The sequence below is a fragment of the Malurus melanocephalus genome, unplaced genomic scaffold, assembly GCF_030028575.1.
Source record: "Malurus melanocephalus ecotype Western Australia unplaced genomic scaffold, MMel_1.1 scaffold_210, whole genome shotgun sequence".
NCBI classification, from domain to species: domain Eukaryota; kingdom Metazoa; phylum Chordata; class Aves; order Passeriformes; family Maluridae; genus Malurus; species Malurus melanocephalus.
The window spans coordinates 239,898-263,141 of NW_026623442.1; the positions used below are offsets into that span (position 1 = coordinate 239,898).

The window sequence follows — 23,244 nt, forward strand, 5'->3', positions numbered from 1 at the left end:
TTTTTTTTTTTTTTTTCTCTTTTACCTGTGGATCCCTGTGACCATGAATAACTCCTGCTGTGCATGGCAGATGTTCCCAGGAAAGAAATGTAATGACCAGAAATCATTTGTTGCTATTGCTTGCCAAGAGATGCTGTGCTGTCCTCATTTCCCCTCTGCTTTCATGCACTTCACCTGTGGAGGGTGAGGTGCTTCCAGATTTCCGTGGTGTGTGTGCTACAGGCACTTGCAAGTAAGAACCACCCAAAATGAAGGGAACAGAAGCCTGCACAGCTCTGAGATGGTCACTGGTCATGTACAGTGTGCCCCTTGTATTAAAGATTTAAYGTCTGATAAATGAGCTCTTCTAGTCCTGGTCTAATAACACACAATTTAATTAATTCCAACAGTGTGCTGCTAATTAGTGAATAGTGGGAAACAGGCACACCCTTCAATACTGAACAGGCCTCAATGTGCATTTTGGCTTTAGAGTGTGGAGTTACCCAGTTTTCTRTCTGAGTATTTTCACCTGCTCTGACTTCAGTTCCTTGCTGTGCGTAAACGCATCTCCAAATGAATTTGTGAAATTCTATGTTAATAGAAGTCCAAGCTTCAGCAGATGCATTTCATGACTGCTGTTAGTTGATGATAATGACCTGCCCGCTTTGGTTTTGCTTTTTTAGTTCAGTTCAGTGATCCTAATTAGTTTCTCAATAATTGTGATTTTTTTTTAATGAGTCAAGTATAATGCAGATGAAAAAAATGTCACACTCCAACTCTCAAGAAATGGAAGTCTTTCCACCTTTTTTTATTTTAGATTAACTGTAAAAACTATCATAATTTGCACCTCTAAAGCAATAGAACAAARTCATGAAGACCCTGCTGCTCATTCCTTGCAACTTACCCATTTATCCTAAAGAAATGGGGARATCATGTTTATAATTATGCCTGTAGAAGAGTTTTTTTAAGATGTATCTATTCAGTCGTGATCCAAGAGATGTTTTACTCTTTGTTTTGGCTTTTTAATTTTATCTTTAGCATTGAGTTAGTGCAGTGTTTAGTAATCAAGTGTTTAATAGCTAGATTACATCCTGAAAGGAGGCAGCCACTGTAACCTAGTAYGAGAAGAAAAGTGAATTAGCTCCTGCCGTGCTGGATGTTACTTGGWTTAGGATAATTTAGCTCAGCTAGCAGCGTTGCATGCTTGGTTTTGCAGCTGCAAGAAAGGAAGCCACTGAAAGCAAGGAGTACTAGGAGAGAACTTAGATAGGATCTCAGATATTTAATTATCTGTGCTGCAGTTATGTGGGGCTCTGCTCAGCRTTAATCACTGCACACAGATAATGTTTGTCAGGCGGACTTTCCAGTCATSCCCTGCTGTTCAGTGTCTGTCTTGGTATGGGTAAACTGCTTTCCATAACAGATTAGAGTCAAAGACACCTCACAGTGATGCTGCTTCCAGTTTGGTGTTTTCCTTGAAATGGCACACTGGCTGGGACAGSAGCAGTCATTTATAAAGCTGCCTTTTAGTGCTGGCTCCTGGAATTTTACTGTTGTAGAAAGCAGAATCAGAATAGCACCAAGTAAGATGGGCCAAGTCAGGGACTTGTGTAAGATGTGCCTTCTCCAGGCTGCTCCAGTTTATGAGTGAATCAGGAGAGCACATTTTGCATGCCAGGCACCACTCAGCATTGCACTGGACACCATCCTCCTGTCCTCAGGCTGCATCTTCTTCACAAGAGTCAYCTCTTCACTTTAGACAACAGTTTAAGTAGTCTTTTGCTGCTTAGCTCTGTATGTTTGGAATCTTTTTTATAATTTAGCAAATTATATTAAATTAAAACWTGCTTCTGGCTAATTACAGCAGATAGAAGGGTAAAATATTTCTACAGTAGAGACTGGTGGTTTGCAAGAATGTTACTTTTGTCTGTTTCCATTTTTAATTCAGTTCTGTTTATCTTTGTGGGGAAAAAAAGTACTAAATTAAAGTCTTGAAATCTTATAATTCCTCCCTTTTCAGTTTTGASACAAAGCCTAAGCAATTCCAGGATACATCTAGACATTCTTTAGGATAAATTTTTCACATTTGGTCACCTTAACATAAACTTGACGGAAGGAGAGACAAGTTTTTASAGCAGCCCTGAAATTAAATTTTTTGGCCCAGCAGCTACCAAGAGGGGCASGCATGTCATCCCTGGCCAGCTGTCTCATTGCATCTTTTGTTTTCTGTAGCAGCAGTGATGCTGGACTTCCCTTCTCTGAGCAGGCAGAGTTGAAGGTGCTGAGGTAGGAGCTTTTTTGGCCACAGAAAGGAGCTGGGGCTCTGGAATGCAGCACCCCTCCTGCTCTGAGGAGGGGGAGATGCTGTGCTCTGTCAGGGCTCTCAGCCCTCRGCAAGTGCAGCCCCTGTTATTGAGAAATCCCATCGCAGACAGACGATAAATGCCTGAAGGGTTGTAAGGGCTGTAGAGCACACGCTTCACTAAACACACAAAATGACCTGTCAGCCAGGGGTTTCTCTGTTGTGTGGATTTTTTAGTGTCTAATAAGGTGTGCTGTACTGTATCTCAATGCAAGACTGGCATCTTTGATAGAATTTTATTAATCCTTTGAAATTAAAGCAGTGAGAGTTATCTGCCCGTATTATTTTCTGTCATTTTATTCAGTTTATTTTGTTTTTTTGAAAATTATATTTAGGCCTCTACTTAGAAAGAATAGYACCTGCTAAAGAATAATCTGTCTTTGCTTTAAGAAAATTATAGAAGTAAAATGTAAGTTATAGCTCAACTTCAGTGAACATGACAGAAGTATGTTACATTTACTGTTCTGTTGACTATGTTAAGGGTCCTATTATGTTCACCAGATTTATCTTTCTGAAAGCCTCTAGTGATCAGCATATAGAAYAGGCTGAACATAGTTGCTTAGTTCATATTTCTTTCTTTTTAATGCCAGAAGGCTATTATCTGGTACTAATGCATGGTGTTGAGAGCTTCAGTTGTTTCTCTGATTGCTGCAGTCCCCCAAACAGGGAATTTCACAGCAGACAAGTTAATCCCTCATAATGAAATCACACCATGAAGTGGTTCGTACTAATCAGGATTTCTCTTGCTTTTAAGCACATGACATGGTTGTAATCATTGCTGTTTCAGTTACAGGTATTTTGGAGAAGAAAAATGAATTTTATATCTTGTGACTTCTTTGCACTTRATTGGCAAAAATATAGAAGTGTGATTAACTTCAAGTTTTTTTATAAAAAGATCTACAACGCAAATATTTTCAGCTGCAGGCTGATAAAATTGTGTTTTCTTGGGCCATTAATACATATGCATAGCGTTGCTGTGTGGATTATGCTGAAGCTATTAAAAATGTACATTATTTTCACAGACCCAACAGAGAAGGTGACTATTCAAGTGCTGTCACAAAGTAGTACCATTAAAGAGGGCGATAACATCACTCTGAAGTGCTCAGGAAATGGCAACCCTCCTCCACAGGAGTTCCTGTTTTACATTCCAGTAAGTCCTGCCTTGCTGTTGCTGCCTGGTGAAATATTCTGCATCATCCCTTCCCACAGACATTGCTACATGTCAGTGTAGACGTGGTTTTGTAACAAATGAGGGAAGGAATTCGATGTGACAAACACTGAAGACAGAYATTGACCATTATATCATGCTCTGATATAATGAGAATGCCTCACCTCAGCTGGCAAAACACTTTCAAAAAAACCTCTCCTTCCCCCTAGCCCACCTGAATTTTTCAGTTTAGTCCTACTAAAAATTACAAAGCTTCATTTCCCATCTACAGTTTTTGTTTTTGTAAACTTTTGATTACAGCAGTTTAGCATCCTGAAGAAAACCATTGCATCTGTTGTCATAACACAGATCCAGCAGTGAAAGTACAGCAAATTTATTCAGTTATTTTTTGGACTTTTTCAGATTAATCTTTGTGCAATTTCTTTTCTTCAGCTAATTAATTAATATGCCTGGTGGAATAACAACCCAAAAAAGAACATGTGACAGCACAGGAGAACAAATCTGTTGAATGCATGAGACACAGACTGAAAAAAATAAAGGCTTTGTTACCATTAATCTTCTTAGTACTGGGGAAATCCACAGACAGATGTGGCTTTCTATTCTRAGGCTCCTGGTCCTTGTTCCCATGTCCTGCTCCTATTTTATAYGCCTTATTTGTTCCTGCTGCAGCAGTGAGCAGAGCTGCTCTTGCRAGAAGCCAAAAGAAGTGGTGTCCTTTCAGATATTTCAAACGCAGCATGTCACCCTCTGAACATAATCGTCATCCACTCTGGACTCCTGGCAGGTTTGAATTGCTGCAGAGAGCRAGGGGAGCTAGGAGCTGAAGGCCTTATCTCAGAACAGCCATTTAGATTCAGTGAGTCATCCCAGAAACTCACTAAATGCCAGGGAAAAAGTGTAYGGTATCTCTGCTTGTTCCACTATCGCAGTGAGAGAGCTAAACACCCAAGTTTGTCTTATCTTTGGGCTCCCTGCTACCTGATACTGATCCTCCCTCTCAAGGAGAGCTGCAGTGGGTGATTTCTTTGAAAGGCTCATGGGTATTATAAGTCTCTTTCTGGATTCCGAGATAGGAGCGAGGGTATCATTCTGTGCTTGTTTCAAAGCTGACCTGAGTCAGCAAGCAGGGGCAAACTGGGGAACTGGACAGGCAGAAAGCATTTCTGGCTGATTCAAAACACCAGTGTCTGCAGATAACTGCATAAAACACAGTGTGTACCCTACCAGGGTCTGTAGTGTGATGTGGGTAAAGCAAGGTTGGCTTGTGCTGCTCAAAAATGGGCAATGCAGTACAACTCAGTTCATGATCTGTCCTAAATGGTGTATCTCAGATCAGATTTACAAACACCATTTGTTTTGTTGTCATTTTGATTTCAGCAACGCTTATTCATAGACTGTTTCTTTCCGCTACATTTTCAAATTTTGTATTTTAGCATCCTCTTAAATGAGTTATTAAATTAAAAGAGTAAGTTCTTGATTGTAGTTGGTTTTTTTTATAATTATGTTGTCATGCAGGAAGTAAGCCTTAGTATAATTAATAGGTAATTACACTTCAGTGATGCTGTGTCTRTATGAACTYCAGAGTATTTCACCATTTTTCTAATTWAAAAAAATCCTCAACAAAAATTAATGAGTTTAGCAGGCCCATCTACAGTAAATATCTTGTTTTCCACCTGCAGGGAGAAACAGAAGGTATAAGAAGCTCAGACACTTATGTAATGACAGATGTGAGACGAAATGCAACCGGAGAGTACAAATGTTCCCTGACTGACAAAAGCATGATGGACTCGACCACCATCACTGTGCACTGTAAGTCAYTGCATTTTGCACTCCTAGGTGGGGTACAAACCTTCTGGGATGGTCTCTCTGCTTTATATGTGGCTTAGAGCAATYACCTACAAGGTGGAGTGGTTGGTTTGAAGTAGTGTCAGGTCATTTCTGTTTGAAAGTCTTGACTTTCTCAATTCATTTGCCTCGATAAAGTTCCATTTTATGTAACTTCTGTATGGTTTTATTGCACTGTCAYGCACAGTGAGAATTTTGGTGTTTTATATTTCCCTCATGTGAACATATATAGGGCAAATTATTCTCTTCCAGCTGCATCTCAGAATGTACACAAACATGCAAGCACAGGAATATCACTGAAGGTCATTCTTCATAGTCAAGTTCACATTCCCTCAATGAGCTTAACATGGAAGGAGTCTAGAAAAGAGACTTAGGAAGTCATTATGTTCACATAGGAAAAGTTGCCTTTTTCACTTTTCCCAGGACCATGAGATAAAATTTTCTTTAGGTGGATACTATTTATTCACACTATCAGCAACACTTCAAAAGCAGCCATTGAACTGGTTGAGCCATTGAAGCARTAGTTGCTTTTAATCTCTTTGTGGAGAAAACAAGAGCAGGAACTCTTTCAAAGTCTGCTATACTGTCACAGGCTGTGAAATAAAACTCAGACCAAGGCAGTAGGTTTCCCCTAAAAATATTGATGGTCTGCAGTCTTCACAGTAGCATCAATACCTTTAATAGTTGACAGTTTCAGAGGGTTCTGATGGATAATGAAGGTTAAAGTCTTCCACAGTAGTTATACTCCACATAAAAACAAACTTCATGTTTGTATACTTGGTTTAGAATTCTTTTCGGTGAAGAGTTACAATACATGCATAATATACCTGTACATGAATAATGAACTATTACATGTAATGAATATTTTCCTTTGATATGATCACACATTGWGTTCTGCTCACCCCTTCTGTTTGCCAAGGGTTGAGTGTGTAAGACCTCAAAAGAGTCCTGTGCTGCTGCCTCTAAACTCCCAATAGCAAAGGTGGCTTTTCTCCAGGGTAACTGACCCTTTTATTTTTCTCCAAGTGGAATGCATGTCTGCTTGCACTTTCATAAATAATCACTCTAAAGAATGGCTTCCTCAGCTCCAGGTTATTTATAACGAGCTAGTTTTCCTTTCTCTACAATTTTGTCTTTACACTGGGAGAGCTTTGCTATGCCAGAGAAGGATGTATTTTCTAGACAGTGGYCTTCCTAGTGCTGGCAGCTAATGCAGCTCCTCAGAACTCACACTCTAGTACACCACTGCTTCTCTTCACTTAGGGTTCATTTTGTTTTGTTTTGCTTTGTTTTTTCAAAACACCTCTATGTGCAATAAAACCTTTGATTAAATGAGGTGCAGTGGCCTGGAATAGTTCTGTAATTCCTGAAGTCCAGACCATGCCCTTCCTTTAAGGTACTTCAGTGTCTTACCTTGTGCTGGTCTAAAGCATTTCTGCAGCATGTAGTTTGTCCTTCAGATAATACTTAYGAATGCCTATCAAATCCTACTTTTTCTCCCCCTTTTGCTTTATTGTTTACCTTTTCTCATATGGAATATTCCTCTCTGTGCTGTTACACTGAAAAAGACCTTGATTAGCAGTCAGGACTTTCATTTCTTCACATCCAATATCAGCATCTTAGATTTTTTGTTTTCTTTTTTAAAAACCTACCACAAACACAACAAAAAGCAGGCCATATAATAATTTTAATTTAAATTTAGGAAACTATTTGTAGTAATTCATTAAATTCCAACTGTAAGGCTTTTTCCCAAACCAATTTTATTGAGCATTATAATTACACTGATTTCTTTCTGTATCTAGAGAGGGAAAGCTTCTTGCTGGTATGAAAAAACATTATCATGCCATTTTTTTGTAAAAAAACGTTGTTGCTGAATATCAAGCTCCCTTTTTGCATGTTGAATGTAAAGTATGAGACCCACAGAAAGCTGAAAATTTACATTAAAGCATCTGAGTTACTCATAATGTTTAGGGAAATAATTTATTTATGCAGGAAATTGAGGGGGTACGAAAGATTCCTTACCTTGTCCACAGAACATAAAGAACAAATTGTACAACCTGAGCTCTTGCCCTTCAGAGCAGATCCCATTTCAAAGGCCAGCAGAACTGARTGTTTGTGGTTGGCATGACTTGTCCCTCTACAGAGGGAGCAACAGAACAGGATTGATATTGTGGGTTTGGKTTTTTTCACAATAGCTGTAAATTCTCTGCCAGCTCTGTTCCTTCAGTGAGTTTGCCCAGGGTCAGATGAGCAAAGCTGGCAGGGAGGGGATCAGGGCAAAAGCTGTTTACAGCCACTTACAGAGATGTAGAAGCACAGCCTGAGTGAGGCAAGGAAAACACSCAACAGCAAAGAACACAAAGTGTATCTTCCCTCAGCTAGAGAGAAGCAATTCTTTCAACCCACAGTCCCCTTTCATTATCTATTGCTATGGGGATTTGAGCGACTTGATCTAGAGTTGGGGTCCCTTCCCATGGCAGGGGGTTGGAAGCAGATGATCTTTCAGGTCTCTTCCAGCCCAAACCATTCTGTGAATCTGTAGTTTTTTCTGCACAGAAAACCCAGTATGGAGTAAGTAGGTCTGTGGAGCTTCCTCTTTGTGATGCTTCCCTCTCTGCTAAAATGCATTTTCTAGGGAAATACATCTGCAAACCATCCAGTAAATTAAAGGTCTTAGGAGTTTAGCATTTTTGTTTCTCTACAGATATTTTTACAGCCTTGCCTTGACTTGTCTCTTCTTTCAGTAAAGCTGTTGAAAATGCAGTGGAAATCACCTTTTGAATGTTGCATGGAAAAATCTGTTCTCAAGATACTAAGAGAAGTTTCTAGTTGYCTGCTAGTATATTTATGGAGTTCAGACAACAGGCAAGGGCCTGTACAGCTTTCCCAATTGTAGCACAGGATTCGATCAAAGGCCTTCTTTAAAAGCTGGGAGTCTGTGCCCATTGTGCCACAGTTTCCAAACTGAAATGTGTGCTCCAGTCTTGCCCACATTTCCAAACTGAAATGTGTGCTCCAGTCTTGCCCACATTAATTCCATACCTCTCTCACGTGATGGGGTGATACATGCAGAATGCACAGTTTGTCACTTCCCTGCCCTGCTTGGCATGCAAGGACAGCACTGAAATCAATGCAAGGCTTCAAGTGAGACCACATTAAGAGCTTGCATATAGTGGAAATTTACAGAAAATTCTCATGGAAAAGTTTTGGGTTTTTTTTTTTTAATGGAGACAAAAATTTAGATTTTACAGTCTTATGTATGCAAGAAATGTTTTCTCCTCATACTTCTGAACCAAAAGGGAGATTAATTACTAATTAGAGTGGTAAAGGTAACTACATCACATTTCTTTGTGGACCCTACAGATAAACTGGCAGAAAATTAAGCTAAATCAAATTGCTCATGTAGAGTTCCTAGAGGGATCCTATGTTAAACAGAACCTTAATTCTCTCTCGCCTTATAAGTCATACAAATACTGCTCTGAGTTATGTAGCTCACAGTAAATTTTCCTGAACTGCTGTAGCAACCAAGACCACGGTGTGAGAGGGATTGCAATCCCATTTACACCACACAAGGGGGCCAGCAGGGCACAGTCACACTGCTCTGGAGGAAAACTGGGCTGAAGATGGCTCTGGGCTCAGTGTCAGTCTTGCCTGAGATGAATGCAAAAACTTTCATGAGTTTTTGGTTCTTATGGCAAATGTGAGAGGAATGCCTTCTGAATGGTCTTTGGTGATTTCTTGGGTTTGAGGTGCTAGCTTGCTTCAAAGAAAAAAAGGCTTCAGCACATGTTGAAGGAAATTCTTGAGAAAAGAAAAGAAAAAGTCTTAGTTTTTTCTTCAACCACCTCTCTGCCTTGGTAGAATATGTTTAAGGGTAACAAAGCAAGAAGAAACATCTCATACACCATCCCAATCTACATACCGCTCACTGGAGGAGTCTTGTTCTTTCATTTCCTAATTTTCTTTCTTCTGGAAGCTACAGGAGAATAGTTTGGTTCCATTTACTGGTTTCAGAAGGGAGGAAGAGATTCCCCATAAGAATACAAAAACAAGATGCCATTTTATCTCGTCAAGATCTTTAATTCATTCACAGATGAAAGCAGAGTTCTTGTGACCTCTCAGACTAGATGTTGCATGTGTAAAACAGATAAAAATGCTACAGATGGGCAGTACAGGATGAACCCTATTTATTCCCTGAAGTTCTACCTTTAATTACAGTGGTGTTCCCAGAGCATTCTACTGAATGAAGCCAGTAGTGAAGTTCACTGTTTTGTTATGGAAAACTCACTTTCCTCTAATGCGATTTTTGTCTAAACCTTTTTTAAAACTCTTTTTAAACTAAAAGGCAAAAGGAGATTTTGCAGTCCTTTTCCAGCAGGTACTATATTTGTGATGAATTCATGTGTGGCCATGTGTGCATTTGACTGCACATGCTTCTGTGACAATCATTCAACCAGGCTTACAAGCAAGGCGCTGTTAGAGGGAGAGCAAAACAGAGATTGTCAAACTCTGCTTTTCTTTCATGGTAGGATTAAAACTTTAAAAATGACCAGCCCACCAAATCCTTATACTAAGAAAAATCTGCTGCAGTATTTCCTGGTGTTTCTGTTACTGGTGCTYACCCTGCCTTGTGTCAAACACGGCWATTGCTGACTACAATTTCCCTGGARYTTAAATGTGCCAGGCAGAGCTTGGACTCCTTTTTGAGGTGCACAAAAATGGYATTTAACTTACAAATGAGAACAAATAAAGGGCTTCCTGTGCAGCCCCCAACCCTTCAGACTTCTTCCCACTTCAGTCAGTATCATGTCTCATAYACCCTCTTTGACTGTCTTCATCCCCTTCAGATTCTGAGGATAAAAATCCCCCAGTTTTATCACACTAAAGAGAGGTACCCCTTGTCCTCCTGCCTTTTTCTACACAATTACTATTTAGGATAAACTGTCCCGACCTGCAAGATGCATTTCTGGCTGGCCATAGCAAGTCACCCTCACAGCATTGGGTGCCTCCCCTTTCCAAATGCACACACTGCTGTGTGTGAAATACTTCTTCAGCTCCTTGTGCTTCCTCTGTCATTCTTTCAGCAGAACAAGGTGAAAAAAATGTATCCATTTGTCTAGGGATTAATGAGGTTTTGCTTTTCCTTTTAGCCTATAATTACAGCAAAAATATGAATGTTCTGCAATGCCTATTTTAGAATAATTCTCTCATCTTCCTTCYTTGTAAAATTGACTTAGATTTTATTGAAGAAATGAAATCTTGAATTTAATGAGTGCAATTAGTCACATTTTCTTTTCTTGGTAAGCCTCTGAAATGGGCCATGCTTTCCGAGATTAACTTTTTACAAATGTTCTTTCTACCCCAGATTTGGATTTGCAGCTTACTCCTAGCGGGGAAGTCACAAAACAGATTGGAGAGAACCTGCCTGTGTCATGCACGATTTCTTCTAGCAGAAATGCAACYGTGTTTTGGATAAAGGTCAGTAATTCATCTATTTCACACTTCMTCTGAGTGTTGACCTCCTCATGTTACTGCTGCTACTTCAGTGTTTTGCAAGGAAGGAAGGAAGTTGTTCATTGGGCTTTTTAAAGAATATTGTCAAAATGGGTCTTACGCATATGTTTAAAATGGGATCTACTCACTCACACTGATGACTGAAAATCAGTTACTGTAATTATCAGCTCAGCTTTCAAATGGAGAGAATTCTCTCTATTCAAATGGACAGAATTAAGCCATATTGCAACACAAATACAACTTTTTTGCAATGCTCTATACAAGGCCCTTTGAGAATAAAGTTCCTCTAAGAAAAAGAGCCCATTTGTAGGGATTCTGGTGCATTTTCTCAGATGTGAGCTTGGTCTTGGTTTGGATAAACATAATAAAGGGCAAAAGTTAGAGGTCAGATGGTGAAAAACATCRCTATCAAAGAAGGTTGCTTTATACCAAACCTGTAGTGCTTTAAAGAAGAAGTAATGATGCCTAATGGTTGTTGATGAGCAAATGTTGATCTTGTAAGCCTGGCACAGAGGAGAATTGCTTGTGTCTCAAACATATTTTATCACTCATGGTTTTGGCCAATCTACTAGAAAAGCTCAGAGCCAATAACTGATCCTATCTACGCCCCTGCTTGAAAAGCAAAATTATTCAAGAAGAAAGGACATGTCTTCTATAAATCTCCAGCAGTTTCCATTTTTCATGTTGTATATTTAAATGCACTTATTAATGGGGAAACAGCTTAAAAGTGAAGCTCTAGTTTGCCAAAGTATGTGAAAGCTTCTGTTGATAGTAGTCACATTTGTCATTAATGTGTTGTGAGTCCATCTCTATCACTTCTAACTCCTGAYTTTATCAGGACAATACCAGAATGCAAACAAGTCCATCATTTTCAAGTCTTCAGTATCAAGATGCTGGAAACTACATCTGTGAAACCACTCTGCAGGAGGTTGAAGGGTTGAGGAAAAGGCAGACACTCAAACTCATTGTGGAAGGTAAGCCAGCAGATAGTTGAGATTATTAATTGTTCTTTTTTAATGAAATGGTTAACTGTAATATTGTTCCTGTAGGAAAACCTCAAATCAAAATGACCAAGAAGACCAACACAAATAAAATGTCTAAAACAATTATCTGCCATGTGGAAGGTTTCCCCAAACCAGCAGTGCAGTGGACAGTTACAGGCAGCGGAAGCATCCTAAATAAAGCAAGTATCTTTCTTATTACTTTATTCACCAAAAAACTAGTGCATAGGAAGTGCAAATTAAAATCAAGGAACATTTTTCACATAGTGRTATTGAAGAAAAATCTTTTTCATTTATCTAAGAGAAGGTTAAGTGGTTGCTGTAGCTACATGTGACGTACAAGAATTTTTTTATGATAAAGCCTTTTTGAATAGAGCAGGCGAAGGCAGAGGAGATCCACTGGATACAAGCTGAAGCTGGAAGGACAAAGRAAAGGTTACAAATGAAATATGCATTTTTTAAATGAAGGTGCTCAGTCATTTAATCTGGGTAATGTGCTGATTTTGTCACTGCATAAAGAATTTGCAAATAATGATGGAATTGTAGAACTTACATTAGAAAGCAAATGAGTTCTTGATGTAGGCATTAGCTGAATTAAATGTAATGAAATTTGGCATGTGTGAATCAGAAGTTACATTCAGTATAGTCCTTATGGGCTTTGCAGCTTTTATCCTAACATTTATAGTTGGTTTTGTATGGTTATACCTGTTGTTTCTCACTGGAAAAGGAAACATTATGCATTCATCCTGGGGAATAAATAAGAAGAACCCATAGCAGGAAAAATACCCAGAAAAGAGTCAAACTGAAGTATTTTGATATGGATTACCAAATGCCATGCAAAGCATTGCCACATTTTGCTTTAGCCTGGAAAATAAATGAGACCTCTCTCCAGTCAGTGGCTGGAAGTACCATGTACAGTGCTCCTGGCTGTTACTGTAGATTCCATTACATTTCTTCAGGTTTTGCTTTAAACCTACAGAAATTATGTGCAGCTGTCAGAATTTGTCCATTCACTTGTGGGTATAGGACAGGAATTTTCTTGAAGCTATATAAATGATTGAAAATAATTTTTTCTGGGTGTTGCTTTACTCCAAGAATGATGTACAGCAAATTTAAGGGACAACACATCACTATTACAGTACAGATACTGCAGGTGCTACTAGATACATGGAGTTTGGAAAGCTGCAAAGTGGAAAACTTAAAGCAGCTCTTTTCCTTATAATGTCATAAATGAAAAGCAGCAAGATAGAAAAATTGATACCTTAGAAATTTGAAATTTTCTTTAAGATTTTTTTCACTTGAAATGTTTTTTAAATAGCTGAAAGAAAAGCAAATACAGACTGTTAACTTTCTCAGAAAAAGCTTCTTTATCATTGGTCTTGCAGTACACACTGAATTATCCATAACTGGATATTTGGCCAAATTTTTCTTTCAAATTTTCACATTACTAGTTAATAAAATAATGCAGTATTTCTGTTGCTGTTGTTGGGAAAATGGAAATATCTATTGAAAGTTATTTCCCTGGGAACATTTTCAGTTTGTAATACACGTAATGCATGTATTGTTCTTTGTGCTTTTAAAGGATACTAATCTTCATTTTTCACCTTTTCAGACAGAGGAGACAAAATATGTTAATGGGAAATTTTCCAGTAAAATTGTAATTGCTCCTGAGGAAAATGTAACTTTAACTTGCATTGCAGAAAATGAGCTAGAAAGGACTGTGACCTCCATGAACGTCTCTGCCAGTGAGTGTCCTCTAAAGATCATTTCCTTAAARTCACAGTTTCTCATAAAGTACCCATACATCACACTCAAATGAAGAATAGGTCTAATAGGAATGTTTATACTAAGATATTTAACCTTTTTGTCTCAAGTCAAGCAATTGTAAATCCACTCTGGTCTAGTAGTACATAAAATTTATTGATATCTTTCTATAGGAAGTCACTCAGTCTTCATGACTTTCTTGACTAGATACCTCTATTACAAAAGTAAACAATATTACAAAATAACAGTACAACTTAATGGTACAAAATACTGGAAAATTATACTTTATTTACAAGACAAAGTTCTTTATTTATTGCTAAATTAACAATATCTCTTAGACCCTAATTCCAGTCTATTATTACTGGTATGACTTGATTCACAACAGAAATCAGCTGTACTGGGCTTATATCACATGTTGTCATGAAAGGTAGTGAGAAGCTGTGGAAGGGCAGGACATAAATATCTTGGTCAGAAATATTTCTGACTTAATATTAAAAGTTTAAAATAAGATTATTCTAATGGATATATTATAATTACGAAGGAAAAACTTCCATTTAAAGATGGGATTAATTATCTTTTTTGCAAACACTGTTATAGTTTCTGTCATTGCTGTAAACAGGTAATTAAAGGTGATATTCAGGTCTAATATGTGATGTCTTTAAATTCATTTTAACATTTTTCATTTCAGTCAGTATTCCAGAATATGATGATCCAGAGGACAGAAGTGGTATGTATGGTTTTGTCTCTCTTAATCCCTGCTTTTGATTGTCTCAGTTCAAGACCTGTGYAGTTCACTGCACAGTTTCATAGTCCCTTAAAGCTGGACTTGATTTGAAATAGCTAGTGCCATGACTGACCAAGATGTGACTTTCCTGGAGCTTAAAAACATATTTAAAGAACAGTGCCTATTTTTTTTTTTGTCTTTCTAATTCCTTTTCTTTTTCTGGTGAGAATTCTTTAGAWATGTTGTAATGCTTTACTTTTATCAGAGGTCATCTCATTAACTTCTCTTCTTTGTTTCAGAAGACAGTAGTGAAAAGGTTAATGACCAGGCAAAGCTAATAGTGGGAATTGTGGTTGGTCTTCTGCTGGTTGCTCTGATTGCAGGCTTTGTCTACTGGCTCTATGTGAAGAAATCAAAGTAAGATTTTTTTTKWAAACTTTATGCTAAATGGGGGAMAGAACAATGACAAGYAGAAATGTATGTTTACCTGTTTTCCTTCCTCTACAGCATTCCAGTAGCCTAGAGCTGGGGGGGGAGAAGTGTTACAGTAGGTGCACTTGATAGAGAAAGGAAACTTGGAACCTCTGATTGGTTTGTCCTAGTGCTTAACAGGATTCATCTCCTGGAGGTGGGGTTCTGAGATCCTCACAGATCATACTTTCAATGAGGTCCTCTTTCCTGGCAGCCAGCTCTGTGCTGACTCTTGCATTTAAATACAGTAGTTAATTGTAGAATGTGATGTGTGGAAGCCTGTGTGGCTGTGCTGGGGCTGGAAACTGGCTTCATTTAGAGATTGGCTGGCTCGTTTCCTTTAAAGATTAAATAACATACAAAAYAAGACTTAACCATCTCAGGGAGAAGAGAGATCCTTAATTGTTTTGTTCATTTACACTTTGAGGTCTCTGAAATAAAATTGGGAAAGACAGAGCTTGTGTTCCTGAAAAATCTAGAGGCTCCCACGCCAGTCCAGGTTTTAGCCATCAGAGGTGTAGAAAAGCATTTTCCAGTGAGACCTGCTTGCTTTCAAGCTTCTTCATTGTCACAGAGGCTCACTTGAGAAAATAAATGGGGAGGTCTCCAGAAGTGGCCATGTTTCTCCATCCTTTTGAAGGTGGCTCTTACTGCATGCCCCATTTGGTCTTAGCCCCACACATTTGTCTCCAGGGCAAACWGAGGGCAGGCAGAAGCAGGTTTGCTTTCTCACAGCTCTTCCAGCTGCTTCTGAGCAGGGCAGGTTAAGTGGTTGTGCATAACAAGAACAAATCAGTGCAGGTGTAAAAGCAGTCTTGAAGTTCAATGGGKTTTAGTCTGACCTTTCATTAAAACTGAATCAAATGAAATCTAAAATACACCAGTGGGATTTTACTTTGAACAAATGTGTTTTCACTGATGTGAAAGTACAACGAGGAATTCTCCATCTGCCAGAAAATATTCCTTTTTGGATAATATATAAAGACTTTGCTTCAACCATAACTGATCAGGTTTTTGAAGTTTTTCAAATATAGAATTGTTATAAATTACCCAAGCACAGAACCATGCTCAGATGTTATACAGAGGCTTTTTGGGTTTTTTTCCAAAGCTCATACTTCTTTTGGTAAAAAATTAAAAGAAAAAAAAGCATAGTGCTCTTCCTCCCACACTTTGCTACTGTTGTAATGATGTCTGGGATAACTTTGTCATTCCTTTTTAAATGTGGGAATGTGGAATCATGAAACTCTGGTACAATGGTTTGAGTTTCTTTGGATGAGGTAGTTTGAGTATAAGGAGGGCAGAGAAGGTAAAATACCTTTTCTTGTACCATGGAGTAGTGTGGGAAGAGCTGACAGGATTCATGGAATGTAGCATGAGATGAGTTTATGAATTACAAAAATTTCTTCTGCTTCAAAGATAGGATATATCATATTTTAAATGGACAACACTTCTTTTCCTCATGCTCAACTTCTCTTCCTCAAGCTTAGAGGAAAAATTAGACCTAGAATTGATTAGACAGGTTCACTGGAAACAAAAATACCTTTATAGTAAAATAATAGTCTCTGTATTTGACACATGGTTGCTGGCTTCTAAAGCCCTTAGTTGTTGTATCATCATTGWCAATCTCCTGTTCTCTGTAGATATTTAAATTGATTTGTTGTTCCCTCCCTGATTGCTGCACACCGTACTTGCAGCAGCAAGCAGAATGTCAGCCTCTATTCTGACAAAGTTTTCATTGTGAATCCCAGCCTAGAAATCAAAGTAGACCTTGCAAAAAGCACCTTTCACCTGCACACACAACCCCCATCTCCATCCAGGCCAGCAGGTAGTAATTATTTTTGGAACCCACCCTTGACCAGTAACTCACCTGATCTCTATCCCCAAAGTGACGCCAAAGGAAAGTCTGAGAAGGCAGCAGCACAGAACTTTCCAAGTCTGCCGAGGCAAGAAAAACATTACTTTTTGTTTTGTTATTGGTGTTGTGGTTTGTATAATCCTCTATTGTCTTGTCATCCACACTAAGTAGGAATTATATCTGTAGCCTTGGAATATATTCACAATAAATCACTTGTACAGTTACTCACTGCCTCAGCTCCACTTGATGGAAAAGCTGATTATTGCCACATATTCTTTTCAGTGTGAATATTATCCCATAAATCAGAGACTCATCTGTATTCCACATCCTGCAACTAACCCCCTCTTGAATTAGGAGTTGAGGCTTCCTTCCCCAGCATGCCTTGTTTCTCCTTCATCTGAGCAGAAGGCCAAACACTTGATCTCTACAGATTTCTCCTTTCTCCAGAAAGTCTATTGTAAATTAATCTGCACTGAACAGAATCTTTCTAAAATTTTTGTGTCAGACTTCATGGGAGAGATTTGCTTTTCTGATACTTTATAGCAAACGAGTGTGAATCCACAGGTGGTGGGCCCAAATATGTAGGAAACTCATAAGACTCAGCAGAGTTGGTTTTCACTCAGTTCCCTTCCAGAGAAAAGATATATTTACAAGCATCTCTGAAAGTGTCAGTTCATGACACAAATCTGATATAAAAGTGACACAAACTTTAACAATGGCCACTCATTTCTTGATGACTGAAATATTTTTTCTAATGTTTCTGTGGCTTTTCCTACCGATGGACATTTGAAAATAATTGGAAGAAGTGGAAGGCAAGATTGGGGTAAATAAGAAGGTTGCAGCTAGTCCAGAGTGGGATGTATAAAACCATTAGCTCCTGGAAAATCATCTGCAACAGTGCAGTTGAATGGAGCTTTAATAAAATTCATGGCTCCTGCTTCAGCACCCAGAACCACCCTTATGTGTATCATTTTACCTGTTTTTATCACAAGGACAAATGGCACTGCATCTTTTCTTCCTTTAAATAGTGTTGAGGGCAAGGCCTAGACTTGTGAGATTAAAAGAAATCAGAAATGAAAACCCTACAGAATTTTTTGTGTCCCCTATATGTAGGCTGTATTTACACTCCAGCAGGCAACACAATCTTAATGGAAAATGATCTTCAGATTACAAAGAATATTACAAACAGTATCTGAACAAAATCCATGAACACAGCAGCCCCACTGTGCCTGCGCACACACACACCAAAGAAAACTGAAAACCTCACTTTGGAACTACTTACAGAGAGATTTTGATTAGGACACCCTGAAGATAATTATTTTCCTGAAGAGCAAGCATAGATAAATATTAAATATGAGTCATAATTTTAGCAAAAGCTCAGAATGATCCATGATTTACAAATTAATGTAAAGGAAAAAAAAAGTCGAGTGAGTAAACTCATATTAATACAACCAACTTCTCACTCTTAATAACAACAGCAGGTGTGGCCTTTTTTTTGTGGAGCTGCAGATAATGACAGCATGTGAGAGTGCTCCAGGCCTGGGCAAAGTGGGCTCTCTTCTCATTTGGGCAAATCCTTGGGAATATTTCCATCCATTCAGACTCCATTGGCCAACTGCTCAGATATTATGAGAAATTCACTCTTGAGTTGTAAATGGAGCAAGCTGACAAGAGTTTCCACACAAAACAAAGTAATTAACAAGTGCTGAACATTGGGCTGGAAAAGAAGCACTTGCCCTGTGCCTGCAGTCACCTCAGGAAGGGATGGAGCCCCTGTTCTGTTCCAGCTCTGTTCTGTCTGTCGAGCTCTGGGGGTTGGTGCCGTGCCAGGGGTGGTCACTCCTCTGCTGTTGGCAGTGCCAGTGGATCTCACCACTGCAGCTTTGTGCAAAATAACTCCTGTGTCTCCTAATGACACTATTTAGACAGCACTGAAAAGGAAGCAGCATTGTTTGTGCAGAGGTGGTGAATCTGCCTAGATAATGGTGTTTGGGGAACCAAAAAAACAGGTCAGCAGGAGCACTGAGCCATCATAAATAGCTGTATTTCAGTCCCAGGGATTGAGAATAAATAATCTATGAGTGTCAGATATGAAAAACTGCTCCTGCTCTCATTTAAAGCAGGTGGTTTGTAACATCCTCCAAAAGAGTTTTGGAGTGGCTGCCTCTTCCACAGTCAGTGCTGCCCTTTAAGTCTTCCCTTTTAGCCCATTGGGGCTTTGGGAAAATAAAGGTGACATTTAGTTTCATCGAATTTAGAAACCAAAATACATCATTACTTTAAAAATCAAAACCTGATCACATTGCAGAATATTCTGATGTTGGTCATTGAATACTTTTAACCTAATCAAGACCAGAACTGCTGGTTACAGTTCCCTCTGCTTTTAAGTGTCAGGTGATATGAGATTCAGTCTGCTTTGGGCACTGTAAAACCCTTGATAAGAGGTCAGAAAGAAAGGATCCCAGTGAGCCATGCCAAGAGCTGGCCTTAGCAGTTACATGAGGACAGATGTGCATGGTRCTGCATTCTCACATCCACCTTAGATCAGGTAATTGCCTGAGTCCAGATTCTTCCAGCTTTTTATCTCTTTCCTATTGTCTCCAATTATGTGAGACTTATTTGKGGAAAAGACTCATTAGCCACATGACAAGCCAAATTATGTGCTCAACCTGAACTGAACATGTTTTAAATTTAAATTAAAAACTTCTATAACTTTCAAGGGAAAATTTTTTTAGGGGTTGTTTCTTTTTTGTTAGGATTAAAGAGATTTGTGAAAGGTTATTAAGCTTCCAGAAGGTCACTCCCTACCAAAGCACTGAATTTTCTTCTTCATTGCATCTCACATCCTTTTCTTTTATGCATGTCACGTGTTTCAGGATTAGAATACCAGGAAAAAAAAATAGAAGGCTACTGCACAATAGAAATTTACCACTGTAGAACAAGTTACTTTGTAATACTGTCTCAGCACTTTTAAAATTAAATTTACCTGCAATATAGAGGAGCTCAGATCTCTGCAGTAAATGGGTTTTCAGCATGACACCTTCCTGTCAGTCACACAAATATAACAGAGGCACCCTAAACCAATAGTAAAAGGTAAATGCAGCTTTCAAACATTAAAACTTTGAGGCCCTGAGGAAATAAAACAAAACAAAGACCTCCTCTAAAACCAAAAAGATGTCAGAATGGTCCCTTTCAGTGTAGCCTGTGGGATTTGGGATCCAGAATCCCCCCTCCCCAGGCACTCTGCTGCCAGACTGGCATTTTTGCAGCGTTCCCAGAGGTGGGGAGGGGGTGTCAGGTGCATTTGCACCCCCGAGGAGCCCTTTAGAGTCAAGGAGTGCACAGTGCTGTCTGAGCAGCGCTGCTGAAGGGCTCTCYAGCCCAGGGCACCCACGGTGTGCAGTCAGTGCTGCTGGCCTTTGCTCAGATGGAGGATGAGCACAGGAACGCCCTGTCAGTGACAGTAATTCCACGGGAGGTGCAGCCCTGCATGTGTCAGCGTGACATGTCCCTCTATCCCCTCACTGTGTCTCCATCCTATTCTGCAAATCAGCGTCACTGCGGCTCCTTGCCCCCAGCAAGGGTGAGCATGTGCATCAACGTGTCACAACAGMCCTTCCTTTTCTGTAGGGGAAACAAATTATCTGTAGAGAAAACGCGGATACGGTAATCTGCTTCCACACGAGGGATTTGCTTTGTCCCACTCAAACGCATTTGCCCATTTACAATTTAAAAATTGGGCCTTCAAAATGTTATCRCAGCGCTGCAGGAATCTTTCACCTTGGCAGACAGTGAGGCTTCTCACAGATTAAATGAATGGCATAGTGGTTTTATTGTGCTAAGCTAAACTAAGCACTTCACTCATTAATTCATCACCACTACTTGCATTAAGGAAGACCAGCTATTTTAAATGAGGCATACCTCGTTCCCCCCGCTACCCCAAACATTTCCACAATCTCATCTTTACGCAAAGCTTGTTGGTCATTGCTAGCACAGACCTAGAAGCCAGAGTGGGATGGTTTTTTTTTCAGTGTTGCCAGAATTTTGGTGAATTTCTTCATATTTAAAGAGCTTCCGTTTGGCATGGGCTCTGAAAGTCGTTTACTACAAGTACACAAAAGATTGCTGTGTTGATTGAGGTATCTCAGCCACACTTGTAGCATTTTAGCATGCCTTAAAGCAAACTCTTGTTTATTGAAACAAGCTGCACAATTACTTTGCCAAGAAACATGGATCTGCACAACTGGTTTAACCTTACTAAAAGTCTGTTAGCTCAGAATAATTCTGAATTCCTCAAGAGGTGAATCTAACACACAAAGGAGCCCTGCTGCAATACTTCCTGTGGTGCTCACACCAGTGGGGCATTTACAGACATTTGCAACCCAATTGCTCTGCTCAGAACAGAACTGTCAAAACTGTCTGCTCACTGTGAGGGAGAAGGAAGTGCCATCAATATGAGGATGGAATAAAATGCTGTAGATATGCAAAAATGACTTTCCTTTACATTATAGGACAGCATCAAAACATGTAGACAAAGATCTTGGAAATATAGAAGAAAACAAAAAACTAGAGGAAAACAATCATAAATCTGAAACTTAAGAGAAAATGTGTCAGTCATCATTCCAGGTAAGTGGAATCTCTTTCACCACTATTTCTGGTGACCAAAGCTTGGTCTGATGCTCACCTTCCAGAGGTGAGGCAGTGGGGTCTTTTTGTGGTGCAGTTTTAGGACAGACAAACTCAAGCTTTTGGCTAGTTAAGAATTCAGAGCTGCACGTGCAAATATTAAAAGAAGCATGACATTCGGATGGAACTTAATGCTTGGCTTTATTTTAATGCATGTGCTTGAGAAAATGAAAATACAGGTTTGTATAATGTATCACTGTGGTASATGTGCATGTGTTTGTATGTGCTTATATGAAGAGTATGTTTAGGTAGAGTTCAGAAGATTTCAAATTATGACTTCAAATGTTTACAGGCACCTCTTCCCTTACTGAAAGCARCAGTTCCCAAGTCCTTGGTCCCTTTTTTCACCATTAGTGCAAAGGGCAAGAAACTTCCTTCCCTTAGAACAAAACAATTCTCTTAGCCTAGATTTCACACACCTGCACTATGATCAGTTTTATCCTGTAAAGACACACTGTATATTACATTGGTAACAGGTGTGARAGTTTCCCCTGCTGGGATCTGTATGAAATAAACTGTTTACAAATGATCTGGCCGATGCCAAAGTTCTTTGGGAATTACAGGAGCACTGCAGAGCACCAAGAGCACCACCCTGTGCTCACATTTATATACACCACTGCTGCACCTCTCCTCTTAGCACCCAAAGGAATGGTTAAACCATTTCTCTGGCCAATTTAGGCCATTTTAAATTAACACTGTGATGACACAAGAGTTTGGAAACCAGCTAGCCATAGAGAGGTTTATTGAGTTAGTCATCAGCTGTTCTTAAAAATAAGAGTAGTACATGTTCAGAGCTGCATTTTAAGCTCCTCCACAGGAAAGCTGTAGGCAACACTGATTTTCAGTGATCTTAAGTAAAATAGCAGTGGATAGATACCTTAATGAGGCAGCAGGGTTTTAAAACATGGGATTGTGATGTTTCGTTTTTATAGAAAGTTTCTTATTTAAGTAAATACAAATGGCATTAATAATTTCAATGTGTCAGTTTGAATGAAATTTTCAAATACAAGCTACCAGTTTTGCACTAAATACTCAGAATTCATTTGATTATATAGAGCAATACAGAGTATACTCTATATAAAGAGATGCAGCATTGCTGTTGGCACTTTACTAGCAATATCACTGTTTTACTAGTTTGGAAAAGGTAATTGGGAATACCAAAATTATGTCCTAGGAAGCATTGGAGGGTGGAAAACAAGTCAATTCGGATTTTGAAGAAGTTGCAGTATACATAAATTGTGTGCCTTCGGTGCAATCTTTTACTCTGTATTTCTTCAGATMAGTAGATCTGCATAAATGAAATGGACATAAATCCATTACTTACCAGATAAACTTACTGGATTTACTGGGAACAATATTGCAGCAGTGATTCCTGTAATGAAAGAAAGTGTTTATGTCACTGAGCTGCAGAAGGAAGTTCTATCCATGTAGCTGTTTATTTGAAGCTTAGATACTGAGTAGTTATGATGACTAACATATTTTAAAATGTTTTAACTGGCTTTATCTTTCATATTTTCAGAGAATACATATAGACCAATTGAAGCATGAACGTGGATTGTATTTAAACATATACAAAGAAATGACAGCTATTCATGGTTCAAGTATTAAGCAGATCATACTACCAGGTTTTCAAAGGATTTTAGACACAATTATCTCAAGCTAAAAAGAAAAACCCCACAAACTAATTTTGGCAACAGCCATGATAATAGGTCACCATGTTGTGTTCTGTTTGAAATATTTTTTTGTAAATGTCTGCACTGAAGATTTCTTTTTGTTTGCCTTTATGTAAATTTTTTACGTAGCTATTTTTATACACTGTAAGGCTTTGTTCTGGGAGTTGCTGTTAATCTGATGTATAGTGTAATGGTTTTATTT

The 23,244-nt window shown here is 38.9% G+C and overlaps 1 protein-coding gene across 1 annotated transcript in view; it reads left to right on the plus strand.

Annotated features, from left to right (window-relative positions):
* Positions 1 to 23,041, plus strand: part of ALCAM (activated leukocyte cell adhesion molecule) — a 110,428-nt gene extending 87,387 nt beyond the window's left edge. Inside the window, exons 7-16 of the mRNA XM_057373919.1 lie at positions 3,364 to 3,491; positions 5,189 to 5,318; positions 10,720 to 10,832; positions 11,707 to 11,842; positions 11,918 to 12,051; positions 13,482 to 13,614; positions 14,322 to 14,360; positions 14,657 to 14,774; positions 21,195 to 21,309; positions 22,889 to 23,041. Coding sequence (XP_057229902.1) covers positions 3,364 to 3,491; positions 5,189 to 5,318; positions 10,720 to 10,832; positions 11,707 to 11,842; positions 11,918 to 12,051; positions 13,482 to 13,614; positions 14,322 to 14,360; positions 14,657 to 14,774; positions 21,195 to 21,282 — 1,019 coding nt within the window. The 3' untranslated portion in view covers positions 21,283 to 21,309; positions 22,889 to 23,041. The remainder of the gene's footprint in view (positions 1 to 3,363; positions 3,492 to 5,188; positions 5,319 to 10,719; positions 10,833 to 11,706; positions 11,843 to 11,917; positions 12,052 to 13,481; positions 13,615 to 14,321; positions 14,361 to 14,656; positions 14,775 to 21,194; positions 21,310 to 22,888) is intronic.
* The last annotated feature ends 203 nt before the right edge of the window (positions 23,042 to 23,244 follow it).